Source organism: Muscardinus avellanarius (genome assembly GCF_963383645.1).
Source record: "Muscardinus avellanarius genome assembly, chromosome: 17".
Taxonomy (NCBI): Eukaryota; Metazoa; Chordata; class Mammalia; order Rodentia; family Gliridae; genus Muscardinus; species Muscardinus avellanarius.
This window is the reverse complement of record NC_137803.1, coordinates 22,168,352-22,187,811: the sequence shown is the minus strand read 5'-3', so window position 1 is coordinate 22,187,811 and position 19,460 is coordinate 22,168,352. Positions and strand designations below refer to the sequence as shown.

Genomic DNA, 19,460 nt, shown 5'->3' with positions numbered 1-19,460 from the left:
CCCAAACCATCACTCCAAACACACACACACACACACACACACACACACACACACACACACACACTTCTGTGGCAATCCACTTATCTTTGGAGTTGAAAATATTCACAAAATGATTTTTTTCTGAAAAATGAAAATTGTCTTAGACTTCATATGAAATATTTATTAGAAATAAAACCTACTGCACAGTAATGTGGATGATTTGGGGTTCGGTGACATTCCATGAAGAATACATTAATTACAGAAGCTGTGGGAGACTGAAATGCAGGTTTTTATATTGTTTCTGCATTTTAGAAATATTTTCACTAAATAATATGAAAATGTTATGCAATGTCACTTGTTTCTCTATGAAATGAGAATGTGTTTTTTTTTTCTGAAGTTTTTCCTCCATATGTCAGCAAAAATTAGAAAATAAAGGAAGGTTTTTAAGCCCTATTTTTCATGAAGAATAGAATTGACAATTTTTGTACTAGAGCAGAAACATACAAATCATAGTAACTATAAATAATGAATTCAGACTTGTTGCTTCTTGTTGTAAATAGGGTAGGAAAAGTTAGACAGCAAATTAAAAATTGATTTGGGTGGTGAAAAGAAATATCCCTTTTATAACAAGCTATCTAAAAACCATCAGAAATATTTATTTTTATTTTTTTAATTTGTTTGTGGCACTGGGGATTGAACCCAGGGTCATTCTATCTCCAAAGTACACCCCCAGCCCTATTTTATTTTTCATTTGGAAATACGGTCTTGCTGGGTTGTTGAGTCTTGCTACTTGCTTGCCTGTCCTCAAACCTGTAATCCTCCTATTTCAGCCTCCCAAATACAAGAATTATAGGCAGATACCACCATGCCCCACTTGAAAATTTACTAAAATAACTGAGACAGACCTCATGACTTTGGCATTGTATGAAAAAAAACCAACACACAGGAAATCAAAAATCTCTTAAAATGAGTAATGGGTACAATGTGAAATCCATATTTATTTATTTATTCATTTATTATCTATCTTTATGGTGCTGAGGAATGAACCCAGGAGTATTCTACCTCTGAGCTACACTTCCAACCCTTTTTAATTTTTGTTTGGGAACAGGGTCTTGTTAGGTTGCTGAGAGTCTAGCCATGCTCCTGAAGCTGTCCTCAAACTTGGTCTTAGCCTTCCAAGTCCTGGGATTATAGGCGTGCACCACCATGCCCGGTGGAATCAGTATCTATAAACTTGAATTGTGAAGGCCTGTCAGTACAAAGCACAAGTGCTTAGTTTTAAGTTTGTACTGTGTTGTTTTATTTTAGGGCTCTTTTATTAAATATTTTGTTCGCATATGACCTGGGACCCTCAGAAATGATCAAAGAAAAGGGAATCTATTTCTTTTGATCTTCAGTGAATCCAGACATGGTGGTGCACACCTGTTATCCCAGTGCTTGGGAAGCTGAGACAGGAGAATTGCAGGTTCAGTGACAGCCTCAGTAACTTAGAGAAATCCTCAGCAACTTAGCAAGAACTTTTCCAAAAAAGAAAGGAGGGAGGGAAAAGGAAAGAAAGAAAAAAAAAAAAAGGCTGGGAGTGTAGCTCAGAGATAGAAACCCCTAGGTTTAATCCCTAGCAATAAAAATAAAAAAAAAACTTTGATTTTTCTGAAAATTGTCTTATTCTGTGAATTTCAATTCAAGAAGCAAGAACAAGAAGAATCGCAAGTGCAAAGTCCCTGCAGCCTGATGGCCTTTGCCTCAGTCTTGTCGTCAGGAACAGATTCTAAGTCAGTACCCTGTCAGCCCTGCTCTCTGTGCATTAGGCCATGGGTAGTTCCTAAGGACAGAAAGACACCGTAGACAGCACTCTTGTCCTTGAGGACTTCTTTATCTCTTACTCACTCATCATTTCCTGCATAAACTTTATAGAGTGCCTATTTAACATGTCTGGTTCCCTTTAAATCTCTCTCTGCAAGGTTCTCTTTCCCATTATAAAATGCAAAATAAACACTTTGCCTGTATATAGGATTTTATGGATTCGGAATCATCTGGGACAATCTTTAAGTACATGTTTCCCACACTGTTTGTCACTTTACACCCGCCAATGTTTTAGAAACCATCATTTTCTTCTGTTAATGTTAGTTTGTTGTGTTGCTAATGTGCCTGCATGCTCAGGGCTTGAATTCTAACTTGCATAACCACGAATGTACAACAGCCCACGAGTAGGAAGAACAAAGGGAGTGCATGTCTTTTAACTGGGACTACTAGATCTTGTTAGCACAGGAGAGGGATCAAATTGTTTATTGAATTATTATTTCATTGTTCACCCAGTAGGTGAATTCCTTGTAGCCTAGAGGAAAAGGAAGCTGGAAAAAAAAAAAAACCATTATAATCAAATTTGAAAGATTTCTCAAGAAACCAAAGTATCCCCCCTGCCCAGGTGGATGAAATAGTGATAGAAAACCCATTAATTTCTTATGTCACCTTTTCATCTTTTATCTTTTGAAATGTAAATAAGTTCAAAAAGGGAAAGGTGATAAGCTATTAACAGTTCGTTGCTGATTAGATTATTAGGTGATATTTTTTCCGTTGTGGAGGAGAGTGTAGGGCTGCAGGATAGTGCTTGCTTTTTTATATTGTGTGTGCAGAAATAAGGGTATGGGGGGGAGGGAGAGAAACATCTGAATGAACGAGAACAAAAAGAGGAAAGGTATTTGAAGACAATAGTAACTCTTTGCATTTTTCAAATTACAGCCAGCTCTCAACCTGTATAGTTTATTATTTTTTCCCAAGTCTTTGGAAGTTTATATTCCTGTGATGCTAAGATGTTTATACTTACATTGGTTTACCATTTAGATAGGAATAAGTCTGGTTGAAATGAAGAAAGAGGAGAGGGCTGGAAATAGAGTACAGTGGTAGAGTACTTACTTAGTATGTGCAAAGTCCTTGGTTCCATCTCCAGCCTGCGAGAAAACAGGGTGGGGGCATGTATCTGTTTTTGATTTGGTCCTATTTTCTACCTCTCTCCCATCACTCACCGGCACCTCGGCCTCCTCAGCCACTCTCTTCTTTCCTTCTGTCTCCTTCTGTCACCGTTCCCCTCTCTCTTTCATCAGCACAACGATTGTCTTGACCACTTTACTCTGTTCTCCATTAAAACCAAATTTGTTGATTTTTAATTATTTTATCTCAGGACAAACATAAAATATAATAGCAGAAGTATTAGATTTAAGTCCTCATTTAACAGCTGAATAACCATAAGCAAGTCCTGTGTCTTCTTTGCACATGGATTTTTCTCTTTCCAAGAAAGGAGCAATAGAGTATGCTTTAAAAGGTCTATGTTAGCTGGGCACAGTGGCACGAGCCTGTAATCCCAGTACTTGGAGGCTGAGACAAGGAGGATCTCAGGTTTAAGGACAGCCTTAGCAACATAGTGAGACTCTCCGCAACCTAGAAAAACCCTATTTCAAAAATAAAATAAAATAAAATAAAATAGGCTGGAAGTGTAGCTTAGAGGAAGAATGCTGCTGGATTCAATCACCACCATGGTGCATGCATGTACATGGACACACAAACACAGACACATACATGAACATACACATACGCACACACAAAGGTCTGTGCTAAAGAACAGATAAGACAGTGTGGAGAAAGGTGTGTTTTATTGTAGTTTATGTGCCTTTTTAAGAGGGATAGAGAATACCTAAATTTTACCCCCTCTCTTTCTCTGTTTATGGAAATAATAGAGACAAGATCCTGATAACCAAATAAAAACTAAGGATAGCAGATAATCGTACATACCTGAAACAATTGGGAGGATAGTTGAAGGCCTCTCCTCCCCCTCTGCCAACCTGATTGTTGGGCTTTCAGCTGAGAACTGACACAGAATGTTGAAGACAGGAGAAGCCCCGTTGGAATCAGGCCTGCTCTTGATTATTTACCAAATACAACCTATAACCTCTACAAACTTCCAGAGTTTGGGATTTTATATCTTGAGTACATGCAGGTCTAAGAACTGGAGTAGTCAGAATATAGGAGTGATATGTACATACCCATGTTTATAGCAGCACAACTCACATTGCCAAACTACGGAACCAGCCTACATATCCATCAGCAGAATAATGGGTTAGAAACTGTGGTGTATACACACAGTATAATTTTAGTCAGCCATGTAGAAGCACAAAATTATGTTATTTCCAAGAAAATGGATAGAACTTGAGAATACCTTGCTAAGTGAGAGTTAGACTGTCTTGGCAATGTAGTGGGACTCTCAGCAACCTATAACAAAACCTATTTCAAAAATAAAATAAATCTTAGAAAGTGAAAGATCTTACATTTTCTCTCATATATGGAAGCTAGAGAGAAACTTGAGAAAAGAGACTTCAAATAGTGAGGGAAAATAAAGAGCAGTAAAATAGTGGAAGGGGATTTGGGGAAGAAGGTGGGATGGGAATAGAGGAGACTTGAGGAAGGAATCAGTTCAAACATTCCTACATATCATGATGTTATTGATACTAATTTCAATATTACAAATGGAGAGAGGAAGGAAGCCGGGCAGGATACAGTGGAAAATGCCCAGATGTTATATACATATATATTTCTATCAAACTAAACCTCAATATGATGGGTAGTTATGATGCACCAATAAAAGTATACTTACACAAAGAAGTCTAATATTGACTGTTACCATTTTAACCCGTCCACTTTTTACAGAGAGTGGCTCAGTCAAAGCCATCTTAGCTGTGACTCCGAGTTGCCCCCCCTTACACTGGAAAAAGTGAGAAAAGGGAGAGAAATGAGGCCCCTTGTGTGCACGTCCCCAGTGAGTGGTTTTTTGTGCTATTTTTTTCATATTTTGAAGAAGAAATAAGTTAGAAGAGCAAAGCTTTTCTTCCATAACTAGCATTTGGATATGTTCACCATCCTGAAAATACAACGCATACTGCAGACTGAAATGCCTTTAAGAAGTCAAAACTTTTGTGCTTGAGATGTGATCACTTATGGGAATGCCTGTGACTATCGTATCTTGGTAAATGTGGCTACTCTTTCTTCATTCACAATTTTTTGCAGGTAAAAAGGTAGAGTAATGCATAAATTGCCCCACATACATTTCTTATTTCTCAAACTCCAAGCCGGGCGTGGTGGCACACACTTGTAATCCCAGTATTCGGGAGGCTGAGACAACGGGACTGTGGTTTGTGGACAGCCTCAGCTACTTAGGCCCTTTGCAACTCAGTGAGACCCTATTTCAAAATAAGGAATAAAAATTAGGGCTGGAGATGTAGCTCAGAAGTAGAATGCCCCTAGGTTCCATACTCAGTACAGAAAAAAAATAAATAAATCTCCATGCAGGTAAGAAACATAAACGTCTGTATGACATCTCTATGTTTCCCAAGATAAACCCAATACTAACTAATTACTTAATAAGTACATTTAAGAATAATATGATTCATTTGAGTGTGATAATGTATGCCTTTAATCCCAGTACTTGGGAGGCTGAGACAGGAAGATTGCAGGTTCAAGGCCGGCCCCAGCAATTTAGAGAGATTCTAAGCAACCTAGCAAGACACTGTTTCAAAATTAACATACAGCTGGGCATGGTGGCGCATGCTTGTAATCCCCATGCTTGGGAGGTTGAGATAGGAGGATCACGCAGGTTTGAAGCCAGCCTCAGCTGGCTTAAGAGACCCTATTTCCAAATAAAATATAAAATAGATCTGGGAGTGTAGCCCGGAGGTAAAGGCCCCTGTGTTCCATCCCCAGTACCACCCAAAAAAAAAAAAAAAAAAATTAACAAACAAACAAAATCTACAAAGATCTATGGGTATATCTCAGAGGTAGAATGCCCCTGGATTCAATCCAATAAATAATAATAGTTATGTGGTTCACATGGAAACTAACCTGAAAGAGATCATTTCATCACAGACTAGGCAAGATACATAGTAGAGATGAAACTTGGCCTTCTTAAAACTGCCCATTTTAACGTTATTCTTTCACACGAAGGAGTGAGAAATCTCAAAGCGTAGGCATGGATGTGAAAGTTAATACTGCCAGTCAAAAGCCGGCTCCACACCAGCCTCCAACGTGACCCTAGTGAGTCAGTTCATTCCTGCCGCTGCCTTGTCTAATGTTTCTCACCAAAAAAAGCAGTTTACTTGGGAGAAACTTCTGCAGGGGGATGCTAGCAGGAGTCTGCACCTGACAGTCATATATTATGTACCTAATGAGCAAATGAAATGCTTAATAACTGTGCTGTGAAAATAAAGCTTAAAACAGTAAATTCCTACTGAGGCTGTTCATCGACTGCTGATAGCCACCGCTGGCCCATCTCAGGACTCCAGCATCATTTGTATTTTCCCCTTAGTGGGTCCTGCTGAGGAAATAACATTAAAACCAAAGTGATGCTCCTGTAATGAGCATTTGCTCGGCGTATCGCCATCCTGTGTTCTACCCAAGGGCTGCCTGGAGCATGTCTTCAACATGCACCCCAGCTACAGGGGATTCTGCCAGGCTTGAGAGGAAGCCTTTGTAAATTTAAAATTTTCAGTTAACAGCAGCCATTTAGGCTCATAGATATTCCATACTGCCCATTTTTACACTGTCTTTTGCAAGCTAAACTATCTAGTGTTAGTTTCAAATAATAGGAGCAAAACAATCTTAAGTGGTATTATGGCTTATTGTTAATAATTTTAAAAAGGGGAGTTAAAATTCTTTTCTCTAAAAAGCACTGGTTGAATACCCAGTTATTGCCATTTGTAAATTAACCATTCACCTGCTAGATAGTTTTTAATCACCGAATTCACCAATTCTTCCTAAATCTTAAGGAGAGATGAGAAGTCCATATGTAAAGTTAAATACATGGGGAACATCTGTATTCTTGATCTTTGTACCATTTTTATAGCTAATATCTGAAAGATCAGATTGTTTAACCTTTATGAATATAAAGAAATCAAGATTCAAAGAAATTAGTCTACTGGGTTAAGGCTACTACTGTGGTTTGGGTAAGTGTCCCCTGGTTGTGGCACTATTGGAGGTAATAGAACCTTTGAGAAGTAGAGCCTACTAGGAAGAAGTCAGGTCACTGTGTCCAAGAGGCTTAAAAGGGATACAGAACCCTGGCCTCCTCCTATGTCTCACCTGGCCCCCGTGCCACGATGAATTAAGCCGATTGCATCACCACTCATAACTGCCTGACATACTCCCCTGTCACAGGCCCAGATACAATGGAGCCAGTTGACTATGGACTGAACCATAGCCAAAATAAACCTTTCTTCCTGAGAAGTTGATTTTTCATCCATATTTATTATAGTATCTGAAAGCTGAATAGAACAGTCAGCTTTAGAACAATCACTAAACCAGATAAGACCGTGCCTCTCAAGTCCACTGCTGTTATTCTTCTTCCACATTCAGATATTTATCTGAGCACTCGTTCTGTGCTTGAGATTCACTGTACAAATTGCACAGATTTTACTGTTATGTAACAAAATGACATGAGAAACCAAAAATATTGGGGAGGGAATTTATTAGGGACTGAACGCAGGGGATTCTAACTCTTTAACACCAGCCCAATTTTACTTTTTGTTTCAATACAAGGTCTCACTAGGTTGCTGAGTGCCTTACCATGTTACTGAGGCTGGCCTCGAACCTGTGATGCTCCTGTCCCAGTCTACCAAGTGCTGGGATTAGAGGACTGTGCCCACACACCTGGCTCCAAAAATCTTTTGTTGTGAAGATTAGCTTGGTGTTCTGGTTTGGGGATTCCTCATCTTTCAAGACTAACTGCAAACAGATGGGAGGATCTCCTAGCCCCAGGGTCGGTGCTCCCCTCACTTTATATCACCCTCAGGTTTATTTACCTCCTTTTCCCAAACCGAGGAGGAGTTTTTTGATCATCATCTGAAAGTCACTCCTCAAAGTTGAGAAAAATCTCAGATGATATTTCTGGTGCGAGGGATTGAATCCTGAGGTATTCTATCTCTGAACTACACCCTCAGCCCTCTTTTATTTTTCTTCTTTTAATTTAAAAGAGGTTCTAGCCATGTTGCTGAGGACTTCACTAAGTTGCTGAGGCTGGCTTCAAACCTGGGACTATAGGCATTGGACCACCATTCCCTGCTCCCAGTGTATCTTGACTGTCACATTATGATTATATTAAATTAGCAGCTCAGAGCCATGGAAAAGATTCTTTAGATTTTTGTATTTCCTTTGATTTGGCTTTGATACACTACTCATAGAAATTTTATACACTGCTCATAGAAATTCCATTAAAATTGTGCATGTTTAGACCAACTTTCAATGTGAGTACAGTTCTTCAAAGCAAGGAAGTAAATATGAAGCCTTCTCTGTAGACTGCAACCTAGATTATAAAGAATTCTGTCACTTTTTGACATTGAAGAGCAGGAGTTTAGCTTACTTAAGTGATTGCTTTCTAATTACTGTCATTTCCCCTAGTGTTTTGGGAGAGGTAGGAATATGGTTCTTTTTCAGTGAGTCAGAACACTGCAGGGCCACCAAATATATCGTGTCAGCATGGTCTGAGGCATCCCATTAGGAGAAGGAGCACACCAAGGATGGGTGAGGCAGGGGTACAAAGACAAGGTTGTCTCTAATGCTTCTGAGTGTAGTGTAGTAAAGGGCAGACGGTATCTGAGGAAGCAAGGCAAAATCCCATCTGCAGCTGAAATCTAGGCATGTTCAATGTGGAGGAATGGACTTTAGGGTAAAGGACATCCCAATAGCAGTAGCCTATCAACAGGTGAGAGGCAGCAAGGAAGTCCCCAGGGTGCCCCTCGGTTTATGCAAAACTCAGTAACCCAGATGGCAGATATTATTATATTGCTTTCTCACTTGAAGATATTACATGCCATGAGGCTGGGTAAAGATTTTTGTTTGGTTTGAATGGTGAAGAAGAGAGAACTTAGCCCTTGGGAAGGCATCTGGTGAGTTGTCAGGTGCAAGGTAGAAGATTAGATCATGACGCATAGCCTCATGGAAGAACATCATTGCAGAGCAGAAAATTGAGACAGAAACCAATGATCCACAGTGAGCCGCAGGTACATAAAAGAATGGGGGGAAAACATAGCTGTGTTTAGACACTGGCTTTACCAGTGTCTGGGCTTAAAACATCTGAGTCAGGGTAGAAAATGCAAATGTAGGATCTATGCAAGTGTGGAAATATTATAAAGACAGAGTTAATACATATCCAAGAAAATTGTGTTAATTTCACAGCACAGGTTGTTTTCATGGAAATATTTGTTTTGAAATATTTTTCTTCTTTACTAAAGAGCAATTCTGAGACCACAGTTGTCTAATTGTTCATCTCTTCCTAAAAACTCCCCTTGTACTTTAACTCCCTTTTTTTAGGAAAATGAAAGAAAAAATATTTAAAGGCCATGGAGAGTACCTGCTGATAGTAGAAACCGGGAGACTGCTCATATTTTCTGTCTTTACTAGAATTTTATTGAGATTAATTCTATCTAGATCTCTTAGTCTCCAGGGATCTCAGAGTTCTCTTCATCTAAATAAAGGGGAGGGGCCAGGCGTGGTGGCGCATACTTGTAATCCCGGCATTTGGGAGACTTGGACAGGAGGATCACGCTTCAAGGACAGCCTCAACTACTACTTAGTGAGGCCCTTTGCAACTGAGTGAGACCCTGTTTCAAAATAAAGAATAAAAAATAGCGTTGAGCCGGGCGTGGTGGTGCATGCTTGTAATCCCCGCGCTTGGGAGGCTGAGACAGTTGGATGGCACAGGTTCAAAGCCAGCCTCAGCTACTTAGTGAGGCTCTCAGCAACTTAGTGAGACCCTGTTTTCACATAAAATATAAAATAGGTCTGGGAGTATAGCCCGGAGGGTAGAAAGCCTCTGGGTTCCATCCCCAGTACCACCAAAAAAAAAAAAAAAAATAGGGTTGAGAGTGTCGCTTGGAGGTAGAATGCCCCTGGCTTCCATCCCTAGTACAAGAAGGAAGGAAGGAAGGAAGGAAGGAAGGAAGGAAGGAAGGAAGAGGGGGGAGGGGGAGGGGGGAGGGGAGGGGAGGGAAAGAGGGAGGGAGGGAGAGGAGGAAGGTCACTAGATCAGCTCCAGGAGCCCTGGAGGTTCCAGCATTCTGAATGTCTGTGATTCTGTGAATAATACTTGAGAAAAAGCAGTCACGTGAGGTTGACACACTGCTGTGGTCTTTGAGCTCTAGTTTTACACATTGTTCAAAACTTAGTACATTCTGAATATATAACTATTGTCTGGTGACTTTAGAAGAATCAGTTGTTGTAATGGGTTTTAGTAAAGTTACTCTAGCATACTAGTGCCTTTATGTAATGTACTCATGGAAAAGACAGTGTAATATACTGCATATCTGTTCAAGTATTGGAGATTCTGGGCAGAAAGCAGATCATAAGAATATACTTCGGGTGTATTTATTTCGAGTCACCCCTCCATGCCAGTCTGGTATGGAGCTGTATTTCTATTTTCTGTATTTCTATCTTTTTAATAAACTTCTTTAAATCTTCAAACAAAAAAAAAGAATATACTTCAATAATGATAATGTAAGCCATACCTAATAATTCAGTTTTATTATGCAAAAAACTAAAAATTTGATGATAACATAAATAGCGGGGAATCATAAATAACAGTCTGATAAATTTTAAAGAGTATATTTTCTAAAACAAAATAAGTTCTGGCCCTACTTGAATTTCCTTCATACAAAGCTATATCAAGGCCATTTAATTGTTCTTGTGGATACATTTACTTTTATTTGCAAATACTAATGTTAAAATAAAATGATGTTCCGTATGTGTTAGACATATCACTTGTGTCCGGTTAAGAAAATATAATTAAATTGTAATTTTTCATAAGTAATTAAGTTCCTTACTGTGTTTCACAACCATAAAAATTAAAGGCTAATTTGTGGATTTTAATAGTAAAGGGAGCCTATGTCAAAAATAGATAAATATTTACAAATAGGTACACATAGTAAAGAGTTTTTAAAATTAAGCAGTATGTTAAACTGAGGAAGGGATAAGAGAAGTTCCTGGAAGGTGCTAAGAGGTTAAATTTTTGTATCAGTAAGATTAAATTCAGGTTTAACTAGAACCTCAGGAGCCTTTTCATAGAATAAACAACCATACAATTTGTACAATAAAGATCAGAATACCTTTCAACAGTCTCAAGTTCCAACAGTACTCTTTTTTAACTCTTTTTAAAATTTTGCACCTTCACCTAAATTCTAATCTAAAACACCACTATGAATTTCCCACCTGGAGCACTGGAGGACCATTTGAAAGCTCAGCTCTGCCAGGGTTTTAGTGCCTGCCTTTATATTTAGGTTTATAACCAAGATGGTGCACAAGCCGTCTTTTACAGCCACAGGCTAAAGAGGAAAGGCTACAGTTAAACATAATACACGAATGATTTGTTCATACCCAGTGAAAAACAGCTAACATCACAGTTTCTACAGAAACGAGAGTTTGTGTATTATCAGATTAGAGAATATTGATGATGATAGTTGAGCATAAATGATGAACCCAAAATTTACTGTAACTTGTATTACCAAATTCATATGGCCAAAATGACCATATAAATGTATTATGTATTACCAAATTCATATGACGAAATTGATATGGTTATGTTTTAGCCCACTAATCTTTTTCCTCATATGAAATTATGATGATTGAAATGAGCTTTTTGTTGTTTTTGTTGTTTACTTTATTTTTGGTTTGTTTGTTTTATACTGGGGATTGAACCCTGAAGCATTCTACCCCATTCCCTTTATTTATTTATTTATTTATTTATTTATTTACTTATTTATTTATTTATTTTAATTTTGAAACAGGGTCTCTCTAGGTTTCTGTGGCCGGCCTTGAACCGTGATCTTCCTGTTTTAGTCTCCCCAGTACTGGAATTATAGGACTATACCATAATGCCTAATAAAATTGTACTATTTTTCTAGGGCATTTTTTCATTTAACTTAAAATATGTTTTGATCTTATGATAAGGCATAAGAACTACAGTTATGAAGATAAGACAAGCTTTATGTCTCTACTTTTAAATAATATTGAATAAAGTAGTTAAATCAGTACTGTAATTTATTAAAGTTTTGTTTGTTTCTTTAAAATTGCAACTCAGTTATAAGCGATGTTGATGCAATAAAGTTTCAACAGTCAAATGAAATATAATATTTGAACTAAATTTCATGTTAATTTACTTTATTTCTTTAGCTAGCTCATTTGAATAAACTAGATCAACATATTAGTGATAAAACCTACATTTTCTCAGTGGAGTTTGATATAACTTGGTACAAACCCCTACCTGCCTAATGTATAAATTTGTAGACTAATTATTTTTCTCTTTTTGGCACTCTCATATAAAAACTGAGAATCATACATCTTAAGATTTTTCTAATAATGAAATATTAACAGTAGCTAGCCCTGTTTGAAAAAGGGACTAGGTAATAGCTACCTTAAATATGTTTTTAGCCAGTTGTAGTGGCATGAACCTGTAATATCAGTACTTAGGAGGCAGAGACAAGAGGATCACAAGTTCAAGACCAGCCTCAGCAACTTAGTAAGATCCTCACCAATTTAGTGAGACTCTGTCTCAAAATGAAATATAAAAAGAGCTGGGGCTATAGCTCAGAGGTAGAGTGCCTGTAGATAGGTTCAATCCCCAGTACCCATAACAAATGAATAATGAATAAATAGGTAATAAATATGTAATTTCATTTAATCCTCATAAATAATGATTAGCATTCCCATTTCACAGATGTAAAACCGGTCCAGATAAGCTTAGATAACTAAGTGGTGCACCACTATTATGTAATTTAGCTTGCGGGCTATGAACACAAATTGAACTGGTTATAAATTCCAAATTCTTTTTTACTCCAGGTGCAGACATTTGATCTCTGAATTTTAGGAATGAAAAGATGTAAATGTGAAGGAATTATATGTTAGGTCATCTCATGAGAGATCACAATTTTTCATTTACAGTGACTAGCACCTACCAAATTGCTCATTTATTAGATTATTTGCATTGCATTGTTTCCCAATAAACAACTGACCCCTATTTTCTAATTGTATATGTATTAAACTGTTCTTTTTTTCTTGGTAGTTATACATCTTAAGGGGGTACAGGATGGTGGAGGCATACATGCACACATCACTCATTTCGCCCTATCCCAATTCCCATTCCATTCCCCCCCTTCTCTTCTTCTCATGTTTGGCTTAGTGATTGACTTTGATATGTTTGAACTTCCCAAAGTATATGGAAAAAAATTGGAAGTGTACTACCCATTAGTGTCATCGGAACTGAAATATGGGATAGAAGAAAACTGAGGCAAACTTTTACCTCTTACTCCAAGGCATTTTCTGTTGAGCTCACAGTTATAATGCTAAGAATGACAAAACATTTTTAGTTACATGAGGTATACTACTTGATTCCATAGGGCTTTATAAAGTTTTATTTTAGACTATGGGGGCAGAGTTGTAAGACTGCTCTAAGATAAGTAGTATTTATAAGGCAAATTTTAGTCACAAAAAGGAAAAAGTTTGCCCTTGTTTATGGTAGACAGAAACTTTACTCAGTAGAAACTAAGCAATTCCACAAATGATATTTCTGAGCATCACAATGTCTTTTTTTTTTTTTTTTGAGAAAAGCTATACTGATCAGGACAGGATTACAGCATTTCTTTTTCAAAAGAGGATTAATAGTGAGATTCTTTCAGGTTAACCATGAAAGACTGTTTTATTGTGACACCTAATACTTATTTGTAGACCAGAACAACCATCTCTTCCAACTTTACAAATCTTCTTCGATTCCCTTATACAATTTAGGGCTCATTTAGGTGGTACAGCAGAGGGCTTTCTGGCCCAAAGCTGAGACTGGCACCAAATGAGCTCACCTGACACGTTATAGGATGTGATGAACAGCCCAAAGCTCCCAGGCAACTTTTACAGCATGATTTGGAATCCACTTGAAATTACATATGACTAGAGGAGCTTCATCTGGAGAACCCTAATCACAATCTGTCTTCCACTCAATAGAAATAAAATGAGCCCATTCGTTGTGTCAGAATTAATCTCTGTATCACAGAATGAACAATAACCTAAAATCAATGCCAACCTACTGAATCTGGTGCATGTGCTTGAGAGACTGTCCCTGGGAATATTACATACATTATTCTCATCACTCTGTGTTTTCTATTTCAGGGCCGACTCTTCCCAAGACTCATGTTAAAACAGCCTCTCTTGGGCTGGCTGGAAAAGCGAGATCCCCTTTGCTTCCTGTGTCTGTGCCAACAGCCCCTGAGGTGTCTGAGGAGAGCCACAAACCAACAGAGGATCCAGCCAGCGTAAGGGAGTCCTTCCTATTTATGCCGCATCAGTGGGTCTTGAGACGGTGCTGTGCAGCACCATCTGAACCAGCCATCCTGGCCTCGGCCCCAGGCCATGCTTGTTCTTACTGTTGCTTTTTTGCACTTGTATATGAAGTAGAAAAACCTTGAGCAAAAATTATATCAGAAACTTAATGAAAATTTAAAAATGTATCAAAATCTGAGCATGGTGGCATACACCTATAATACTACTACTTGGAAGGCTGAGACAGGAAAATTGTAGGCTTGAGGCCACCCTCAGCAATTTAGCAATTTTTTAAAATAAGGCTGGGAGTATAATTTAGAGGTAGAATGACTCTGTGATCAATCCCCAGTACCCCCCCACAACTCAGCTATTAATACTGAAAAATAATATTAAAAATATAAATGATAGCTACAAAATCTGTAACTCTATGGCCAGACATATGCAATATATACACATATACACTCATGTATATATGTATGTGTATGTATTTGTATATATATATAAATATATATACACACACATATATATATATATAATATATATTTTCATTCAGTGGGATGAAATACTTTGGCATCGCTGGAAAGTAAGTCTGTGTAATTATTCTTTAACTTTAAAACATAACAAAAAGCTAAGCCAGGCTTGGTGGCGCACCCTTGTAATCCCAGCATTCCGGAAAGAGAGACAGGAGGATTGTGGTTCAAGGACAGCCTTAGCTACTTAGTGAGGCCGTTTGTAACTCAGTGAGACTGTGTTTCAAAATAAGGAATAAAAAATAGGTCTGGGGTGTAGCTCAGAAGTAGAGTGCCCCTGGGTTCCATCCCCAGTATTGGAAAAAAAAAAAGGTAAAGTAACAAAAAACTATATTTGGAGGCTTTCTGAAGTTATCAGAAATTTTATTACTAAAATTACTTTTAAAACAACCTGTAAATATATAATTACAAAGAAAACACAAAATAAAGAAATAAAAATATACTTAAGAAATACATACATATATATATATATAATATATATATATATATATATATATATATATATATATTATATATATATATATATATATATATGTGGTATGTGGTACTGGGGTTCCTGGAAGCCCTTCTACCTCCGGGCTACACTCCCAGACCTATTTTTTATACTTTTTTATTTGGAAACAGGGTCTCATAAGCCAGCGTGTGCGACTGGCTTCGAACCTGCGCGATCCTCCTGTCTCTGCCTCCCAAGAGCGGAGATTACAAGCATGCGCCACCACGCCTGGCCTTTAAGAAATATTTTTAAATGGACATATTGAAAAATAAGTGAAAGTTTCATTATCTAAGGGGAGAAAATGTTAGATATTAAGAAAAGAAGCTAAATGGTGTTTAAATTAGAAAACTCAGAAGGAACACCAATGGTGAAGGAAAGAAAATTGTGATTTTGAAGGTAAATAAAAAATATTTCTTCCAAAAATACACTATTAAAGATATTTTAAAAATTGTTGTTTAAAGATAGCTCACTTGAAAACTAGTACATTTCTACATATATTCAACAGAAAACACTTAGAAGAGGGCCAAGGGAGGGAGACATCAAATACCTTAAATTTAGAAAACTAAACAGGAAAGATATATGAAAAAAATTAAAGTTTTATGTTATTGTTACATTTGGTTCCTTTGCAATCATCATTTGTGAACTAATATCTGTGAATTCCAACTAGCTTCTGTTTTTTTCATGCATAAATGAAGACTTGTGCAAAGTTTGCAAATGAAATAATGATAAAAGTGTAACTATATCAAAGAATAAATAGGTCATATATAATCAGTCCTTTGGAAGTCATGCAAGTATCAGTTTTCCTAATCATCTGACATTTTTTTTTAAAAATCTGGTTGTCAGAAAGAAAGGATCATTTAATTTGAATAGAGAATAACACACTTTTATCTTGACTTTACTGCATTCAGTGCTACAAACAGTACCATGTTATAACTACACAGAAAGCAAAGAAGCTGAGTACATGTATGTGTGTTTTCAGTATTTTGCAGAACATTATTATATACTCAATACCTTTCTTTAAAAGACTGAAATGAGCCGGGCGTGGTGGCACACGCTTGTAATCCCAGCATTCAGGAGGCTGAGACAGGAGGATCGCGGTTCGCGGACAGCCTCAGCTACTTAGTGAGGCCCTCTGCAACAGAGTGAGACCCGGTTTCAAAATAAAGAATAAAAAATAGGGCAGAGGGTGTAGCTCAAAAGGCAAATGCCCCTGAGTTCCATCCCCAGAGCAGCAAAAGAAAAAAAAATTTAAATGTAAAAGAACCAAATTATTTTTTCAGAATATAGGTGCTTATGTCACTTATTTGTTTAGACTTGAGGCTTGTGGCCATATTTCAAATCATGTCAAACTCCTACATTTACATAATATTTCTCATCTTATAAGGAATGATGTCAAAGGGCCCATTTATACTTTTAAGGTTGACTCTACAGAATCACAGTAAAAGATAGGTATTTAAAGCAGTAAGAACAGCATTAAAAGGAAATGTACAAATGAGGCAACTAATCTAGATCAACACAACCTTACAGAATTATAATTTGGATGCTGTATATAATTTTAAATTTTCTAGCAGCTACATTAAAAGGCGCCAAATAGGTGAAATTTATTTTAATAATACCTTTATCTCAGTCAACATCTTCAAAATATCATAGCTTCAATATGTAATAGATATAAAAATTTGTCACTAAGATATTTTGCATTCTGTTTCCGATGCAGAGGATTTATAAAATAATATGTAATTTATGTGTAAATACATCTCAGTAACCACATCTCACAACTATTATGTCTGTATGTGTATATGTGTAATTGTACATATAATATATATACATATATAGATATATAATCTCTATACACACAGAGTCTGCTGAGCAAAACTCATTCTCTTTCTATAGATAGATAAATAGATATATAGAGAGATTATATATAGTGTTTATATATTTAAATATATAGAACACATATATTTAAATAGAGTGTTTAAATTGTAATATATATGCATTCATATAATAACAGGCTATGTGTGTGTACATATATATAGACTTTTGAGCAAAACTGGCTATTTTTCAATCTCTGCTAAGCCCTGAATATAGTATGGTTTAAATCCTTCACCGACATGCTCAGATTCCTGTAAGAAGCTCATGCATCAATACAATGTGTCGTGAGCTTTTTCCTTCAGTGACTAGAGTGGCTTTGTGCCTATCCTTTCATGCAAAATCTTTTAAAGCTCTCTTGAGATCCAGGGTACTTATTTGTCAGGATATGATATATGTCTCTGTCCATGGTACAGAGCAGGGCTTTTTAGCTTATGCAAAATAGAAATAGTTCAGGCCTCGTTGGCTCAATCATCTAATTAATTGAATGGGCTAGCCAAGAATACCGTGTCTGTATTAGTCAAAACAAACTATATATTGAGAAAGGAAAAAAGGAAAGTAATATTTATTGAGCATTTAACCACTGAACAGCACCGACTTGTATGCACCCAGCTTCTCACAGAGGCAAGCTTGCTATTCTCATTTTGACAAATAAGGAGACTGACTAAAGAAGAACAGGCATATAAAAGAACTGTAATTCAAATCAACATGACAGCCTCATTCCCCTTTCCCCTATATTCTCATCTGGTTTACTATCAAAAGCACATGGGAAATTTTTAAATATAAATTTCTAGGTCCTTCCTATATATACTACATGAAACCAAAATCTCAAGCTAGTAACCTGTGTATCTGTAAGAACTGGGAACCCTATTAGTTACTAATAACTTGACACTAGTGATTCACAGTGAGATAGCTTAGACTGTATTCACAAACATTTCTATAAACTAAATGCCTTCAAATCATGCAAAAAGAAATCTCCTTACACCAGTGCACAGCACTGAATCTGGTTTGCAGTGTAAAGTTTGTTTCCACACACAAAGTCATAATCATGAGACTTCACATTGGTGATGGCAAGGTCCATTTAATTCACACAAAAAATGTGTACCCATGTCATGTTAAAAAGACAAAATAGCCTGTTCATTTTGTGATTAGTAGGCTACCCAAAGGAAAAAGAGCTAATGTATTGAGCATATACCACATGCTAGATACCCTGACAGGCAAAAAAAAAAAAGAAAGAAAGAAAGAAACCCACTTCACAGGATGTTAAGAATTGTCTATGAGATATATATCACTAGCACCATTTTATAGATGAGGGAAAAAAAACATTTCACAGGATGCTCAGAATTGTCTATGAGATATATATCACTAGCACCATTTTATAGATGAGGAAAAAACAGAGAAACTCACTAACTTGTCAAACCACACAGGTAGTGATTGGTAGAATATAATTAATTTGAAGACGGACTTTTTTTTTACTATGAAGATTTTTCATTATCACAAGGATGAGATCTTTGAGATAGTATGTAGCACCGTTCATCAGCACCTTTGTCCTTGCCAGCATCTTCATTCAGTGAATGTATTCTGAGGACAGCCATGGGTAGGGGCCACTTGTCAGATCTGAGAGTACTGAGTAGCTCAACTACCCATGGCCCTGTATTTATAGTCATTGAACAATGTGTAGTACTCACTGTTTGCTCTCATTCTCTCCACAGGTGTATGAGCAGGACGACTTGAGTGAGCAAATGGCAAGTTTGGAAGGGCTAATGAAGCAGCTTAATGCCATCACGGGTTCAGCCTTTTAACATGCATTGCTGAATTGATGAGTGAATTTCCAGGAACTTTGCAGCATACCAATTACCCATAAACAGCACACCTATGTCCAAGAACTCTTAACCGGTATACAGGTCCACCATCTGGACCACTCAGTTGAGGAAGATCCGGAAGCAGTTCAGAAGGAATAAGCATCCCTTCTTTCATAGGCATCAGGAGTTGCAAAGTGACTACGATGAGGTCCCTCAACAAACGCCAAGACGCATCTTGACTGCAAAGTTAAAGCTTAAGCTGCTAGAATAGCCCTGGGTCCTTGCCAGCGCAGCGGCCACACTGTTGTCACTAACACCTATGTTTTCTTTCATCCAGGCCTGTCGTTTTATGTGTAGGTCTAGTCTTACAAAATGCAAGTGCATTATTTAAGCCTGTACCATGCCATGGCAAGTCAGTGCAAGCTCACTAGTTTGCTTTCAACTTCAAAGTAC

At 37.3% G+C, this 19,460-nt stretch overlaps 1 protein-coding gene across 1 annotated transcript in view; it reads left to right on the top strand.

Moving 5' to 3' along the window:
* The window catches only part of DCC (DCC netrin 1 receptor), a gene marked incomplete at both ends in the record, with an annotated part of 1,196,613 nt that extends 1,177,606 nt beyond the window's left edge, over positions 1-19,007 (top strand). The window contains 2 exons of the mRNA XM_080714768.1: positions 14,167-14,309; positions 18,918-19,007. Of these exons, the coding sequence (XP_080570894.1) occupies positions 14,167-14,309; positions 18,918-19,007 (233 nt within the window). The remainder of the gene's footprint in view (positions 1-14,166; positions 14,310-18,917) is intronic.
* Positions 19,008-19,460: the final 453 nt, after the last annotated feature.